Source organism: Bombus vancouverensis, chromosome 4 (assembly GCF_051014615.1).
Source record: "Bombus vancouverensis nearcticus chromosome 4, iyBomVanc1_principal, whole genome shotgun sequence".
Classification (NCBI taxonomy): domain Eukaryota; kingdom Metazoa; phylum Arthropoda; class Insecta; order Hymenoptera; family Apidae; genus Bombus; species Bombus vancouverensis.
In genome coordinates, this window is record NC_134914.1 from 16,543,629 (window position 1) to 16,550,113 (window position 6,485).

Genomic DNA, 6,485 nt, shown 5'->3' on the forward strand with positions numbered 1-6,485 from the left:
GTGGTTCTATGTCAGACTGATAAAGATTTAACGAAAAACGGGTGAAAGATATATCAAAGACTTTAATCATTCTTATTGCTTAATTTTTGTTAATCAATTCAAACTTATTTAATTTTTTTTTAATGTTTTTATACGATTTTTCTGTTTTTTCGTTCTGTCGTATTTTTTAAAAGAATTCCAAGGAAAATTCATTTATGAAACATTTTGTAGGAGATTTGAAATAAAAGATATTGATATATTTTTTAATAAGTGATATTTAATTTATTAATTAAGAACGATGAATTGAAACGTTCCACGAATTATCGATTAGGTGTTTCATTTTTACAGACTAGCTCTTAAAATGAACGTCAAAGTAAAGTCTTCGTTAACATTTTTCAATTTCGTGTTGACTTTTTTAATCCTTTTAACTTTGAGTTAAATTACTTATATTTCGATTAAATCATGTAGTTTCGGATAACAATAGTATACTATTCGAGTAGTATCTAGTATATAGTAATAATATATTTGTTCGAATTTGAAAAAAATCTGTCTAAAATTATTGGCAAAGATTTCCGTTGCAATAAAACAAATTTTATTTCTGTCACATAAAGAGTATCACATTTTCCCATGTTTTGTTTCTCTTTGGTATTTGTTGTTCTTTCCAATACCTCTTTTAGCTTCGTACAGTTTTATCAGGTTTTTACAATCTTATTTAGTCTCCTGCTATCTTCTTTCCTTCAGCCGTTTCAAATCCTCCGTAGTATTTTTTGCTTATATTTAAGTTCCCTCAGTTTCTTTTAATATTCCGCAATTTTCTATATACGTTTCTTAACTTTCTTTAATCCTTTTTACCTTTTACAGATACTCTTTCGTGTCTTTTGGTCTATTTTTACCTTGATTCCCTTACTTTCCTTCATTTTTTTCATCTTTTCTTAATCTTTCCCAGATTTCACGACCTCTCATTTCCATTCACTTTCTTTTTATTCATCCCGGCCCTCTCTCTCGATGTTTCTGATCCTTTCGAAGCTTCCTTCGTTATTTTTGCTTATTATTGCCTATTATGCATACTCGAGAATTTTTCCAATAGAGAAAACAATTTTTATTGCTTCCAATTTCAAAATAATCGATAAATATAGTCCATGGTATTAGGTAAAAAAGAAAAAAAAATAATAATACGATATCAAAGATACTGAAGGTAAAAACACTTTAATTATATATTAATCAGATATAATCAATTAACTTTACCTACTCTTTGTACTGTTGGATGCCACAAAATAAAACAGAAATATTTTCCCAATGAAAATCTCCGGGGGAATTAGTATTGAAATTAAAATCTGTACCGCGATGCCATTTAATTTGCATTCAAAGCTTCCTACGTTCTGTTTAAACGACACGACGTCGATTCTCTCTGTTTTCAACGCATCGTTGCTGTTTTTATTCGGCGTTGCTGTTATCGTCGATGCAACGTGAAACGAATCGTTATTCGTGCCACGGATTCGAGTCGTCTAAATTCCCAATTTAATTGGCTAAATTTACAGGGAGCGTGACGCATTAGGCGAAGTGAAAGTTTACTGCAACTACAGTTTAATCGCTGTTGATCCTTTTATCTCGCGTTCATACCTTTCAATTTCCTTTTGTATAGAGCAAGTGCGAAAGGGACAGGGTTTTCTGCATAGGATATCGACATACAGTTTATTCCCTTTTCTTCCTAGCTAATTTCTATTTGTATCGATCTTTTTCAGACACGCCGTCAGCCAGATACATTAAATTCGAAATTACACGCGCGACTATTTCTTCGGATAAACCACAATTCAGAACACTGGCGCTTTCGAGGTATATTTGGAACAACGATAAATCAGCACGCTCTAAATCCGCTCGCATTGTACGCTAGATACAATTTCGACCTGAATCAGAAAGTGATGTACATTGTGGTGACATATTAATGGTTTTATTTAAATCGACCATTATTGTGAGCTTATCATTTTTTTCTCTTTAGTTATATGAATATCGGAGAGTTTAGAGAATTAAGAATATTCAATTCCACGATCTTCTTTGGATTCATTGTGATTTCAAAGTATCATACAAGTTATACGTTATGTGTCTATTGTTTATGGTTGATGACTATACAAAACTCAGGAAAAGAAAACTTTAAGTTGGTGCATATAAAAAAAGATAAGAAAGATGGTATGAAAAAAGAAAGGATCGAGTTTCCAAAAGTTCATTTAATCCTCCGTAGCCAGAACTTCGTCAATTTATAAAAAAAAGGTATTGTAATTGGTTACAATTTTGTAATTTAATCTGAAATTTAGGAACCAATACCTAATCGTTAATGATAAGACGAACGAATAAAACAACATTTTTTTAGATGTAAATATATTGGCAACTTGTTATTTATTTATTATTTTACTACTATCATCAATTCTGTATTATTGGATAATTATGATAATAGGATGAAAGAAACAAATCCAATATTTTAACGATATTAGTAGACGAAAGACGCATCTTGTGTTCCTTCTTTGAACTAAAAATTAAAGTTCAAAACTAAAGTAATATTTCACGATTCTATCGCTCAAATTCTCATTTTGCCATCGATCTCGATACCAAATATACCGTGTTTAAGGTAAAATCTGTATTATAGATAGCCTTAATCATGCATTTACTAAGTAGGGATCAAAGATCTTCATAATTTATTCATGTTAATCTCTGTCGTTCTTCTCTTTACTATTTATTCCCTTTGATATTCTACAATTCTTTTTATTCCTTTTTACTTCACTCTGTTTTCTTTTCTATCTTCGCCAGAGAAAGCATAAAAACGTGAAGCATAATAGCTTAGTTTGAATAATACACGTTAGTGATAGTCTGGAAGTTCCATTAGAACAAAAATTGTTTGATTATGAGCGTAGTAGCTTCAGGAAAGAGATATTCATTTTTTGTAGCTTTCTTTTGTCCTTGTTTCACCTTACATTTCGTTTTTTTTTTTATTAGAGATTATTCAAGGATTTTTAATACGTGCTTAGTTTTACAATCATTCAAGGATGTGTATATAGAATTGATTAGCGAAAGTAGAACTATATTCTGATTAATTCTCTCTAGTAGACGTTTGCGTCAGACTGAACAACTCGCATAGTAAATAAGTAGAAATTAATCTTGTTGCATTGCGATAGACATTATAGATGTCAGAAGAATTATGAAAATCAAAATTTAATATTCCAGTCATCCGTACCTTGTGTAGTTAACATTTTGGTATTTTTTTTTTTATTATCTTACGCAAACTGTTCCTAAATGAACAGAGTCTATGAAGAAGGATAAGGAAACGATGTAATTGTCGGTTGATTAAAACAAAATATAATAAATCACTTTAATTAAAAACACGGTTTACTTTACCGAATAAAAAAAGCTTACATCCCATTTAACTTAAAATCCAGTATAAAAAAGGAATAATAGTTTATATGCACCAACCTACGTTTACTACTACGATCGCCCAAAACAATATTCTTATCTCTAACCATTAGGAACAACACTTCCCATAGTCTACGATCTACACCTTGTTTTAATTTTATTATTACCTACGATGTTTCACAACTATCTAATCATTTGATATGAAAAAAGCAAGCGGAATATTAATGTATACATATAAGATAATAATTCCTCGAATGTGTTCTTGTTGTGATCTTGCGATCGGTTCGTCAGAGGAGTCAAATTGCAAATTGAGATATCCGCAGAAATCGATTTTAAAAGTGAGCCACTTATTAGGACAGTAGCGTCATAATCGTCCAATAAAAAACTACAAAGTCACGCTATTTTTAATAACAACGTCAGAGTTCCGAAAAATTGTTCGTTGCCTCTTTAAATGGTGGAAAACGAATACTTTCATTGTTGAATGATCGAGTAACTAATTATTAACAATAATTTTCCATTTCAAATCTATTGCCGGACAAATGTACGCTTCTCAACAGTGTTACTCTATTGTACTATACAGCGAATCAACAACTCGTACATTCGTCATTCTCGTTATCGTAGAACAATCTACTGATAAGTTACAAACGATGCTACGTAATCATTCATTTGACCAATACGTGCCCAGGTAAGAAGGGGAATGTATTGTAGATGTAAACAGGTCGATTAAAGGCGAAGGAATTAGCGATGGCCAGAGCTGGATTCGTATCGAAATCTTCCTCCGGAATGGTAGAGGGCGTCGTTGGCTCTCTGGTTCGCGGGGTCGTTGTGGTTTTCATCGTCGTCGTGGTTGTTGTCGGCGGTACGGTGGTGGTAGTGGTGGTGGTGGTGGTGAAAATTGGGGGGTGGCTTGTCGAGTACGGAGGTTCATAGGCTGGTAATCCAGGGGGCCCGTAATACGCATGCAATCGATTGTTGGTGGGATTAAAGCGTTGACCATTAGGACGCCATCCCCTTGGTTTATATGGCGATAAATCTGACGTTGCTAGTCCGATACAGAGAAGCACGAGGGTCAGCTGGAAAATGGAAAAGCAATTAATGGCTTAGCTGTCGCGTGCTTTTCCTGCTGTCCTTTCGGTGGCCGCGTTCTGAAATACGGAACGAAGGAAACGTTACTGGCAGACGGCCATTGTTATCACCAAACGAGTTTGGAACGATGGTTTCGTTCGATCGTGATTGTCTAAATTGATTGGGGTGCCTCCAGTGTTCCATGATTAGGAGAAATAAAAGGTTGCAGAGTCGGTAGATAGTTTTTCCTGGCCTGCGCGGGTGTTTTAATGTTTACGAAAATATTGCATCGAGCAATAAGTTTGTCCTTCTTTCGCTGATGTATGTATTTTCATAACATTTTGCAGAATGTTAGAGCTTTTTTTTGTGAAATGTTAAGGTATATGTATCTGGATTTGTTTAGCGAATATAAAATGTGACACGAATTTATTATTCGATTCAACGGTTTCGATTAGTTTGTTCGTAACTATAAAAGCGAGAATGGAAGTGTGTGATTTATTGTGATATTTTTTTATATTAGTATAATAGATATTCGTTGCTTATTGAAAAAATTAATTTTAGTTTTACTTTGCACTTTCCATTCCTTTCAATAATCGTTACGACTCGTTAAAGTTTTAAACTATTATTTTTTTAACGAACAGTGTAATGTAAATTAATTAGGTCCTCTTTTCTGAATGATCTTAATAAGACGTTTTTATCGAGTTCCACCGAGTTCATATTTTATATTTCAATTTATAGGTTTTATAAATTTATGTATTCATACATTCAGTTTTCGAATCGAAGAGTACTATTGATTTATGTATGCGTATATAAAACAGCATATTTCAGTTTGCTCATAAATAAAGATCATCTTGTCCGTAAAAACTTTTGTATTGCTGTTAAGGCAGAGATTTAATGTTACAGCGTAAAAACCGGTGTGTTCTGAGAATTATAAAAATATTCAGAAGATTACTCTCTTCTTATCAGAATTACGTACGTTCTATCGAAAGTATAAAATTTATTAATTTTTTTATATTATTTATACTCGATTTCGATCAATATAATCGAATTAGAAAATTCGTCAGGGAAAACCTAAACGATCGTACTCTTCTATTTCTTTGGATCGAAATAAACCCACTGTTATATTGATTTTATTCTTTCAAAAGAAAAGAGAAATATTTAGCTGAATTATAAAAAATATTACAAAAGTGTTACTTTACCACCTCATAAAAATCGCTTCGTTCAATTAATTTCCTTTACAACTTGATTGTTTCTGTATTCACATGACAACAGATTACGATTTCCTACGCTTTTCCATCCCAATAAAAGTAATAATTCCGAAATTATTAATCACTGTCGACGAATAGATGGCACAATGACAAAGCTATAAATTATAAAAAAGAACTTCAAAAATACGTATATGGTTAATCGATATGCAAATGTCAAGTCACCGCGTTGTTGTAAAGGATTAATGACGCGAAGTGTAAATACGCGATCGGCTCGAACGTTCAATGAGATCAAAGTACGATTAATGGTTAATCGTTCCTCGCGTGCATAATAAATCCATTGTCTCGTTACCGTTCTCCACATTATTGCTGGCCAAAAACACTGTTAACTCCACTTGGAAAATTTTGACTGGCTTTTGCCCGTGTCTTTCATCCGTCTTTATATGCGACCACACGTTTATGAGATGGCGTCCAAGCACCGTGAATACGAAACGATTTCATTGGTTATTGCTCACCGTTTCGTAACTATACGCCAGACCTATATTACGTGTCATGAATGGTCATTCATTCGTAAGAAGTATCACGATGGCTACATGACTTTCTTGCGATGCTTTTTGCCAATTTCTTGTAGATTTCAACGAATTTACTTAGTCGACGATGGGTGACAGATATGTGTTTTAAACAATGACGATATTAACATGTTATTAGAAAGTTATGATTCTGGAATATTCTTGGAAAATAGATTAGAATCTCTTTAATTCTACTTAAATCTCCCCTAATTTTTATCTTATTCCTTTATATTCCGTTTCATTTTATTTTTACTCTGTACACAAACTA

General features: G+C 32.8%; 1 protein-coding gene across 1 annotated transcript; it reads right to left on the reverse strand.

Moving 5' to 3' along the window:
* Window positions 1-236: 236 nt before the first annotated feature.
* LOC117166555 (uncharacterized) lies at window positions 237-6,150 on the reverse strand. Its single transcript, XM_033350602.2, has 2 exons — window positions 6,001-6,150; window positions 237-4,451 (listed from the first exon to the last, which is right to left on the reverse strand). The coding sequence occupies exons 1-2, from the start codon at window positions 6,010-6,012 to the stop codon at window positions 4,041-4,043; spliced, it is 423 nt and encodes a 140-aa protein (XP_033206493.1). The 5' UTR covers window positions 6,013-6,150; the 3' UTR covers window positions 237-4,040.
* Window positions 6,151-6,485: the final 335 nt, after the last annotated feature.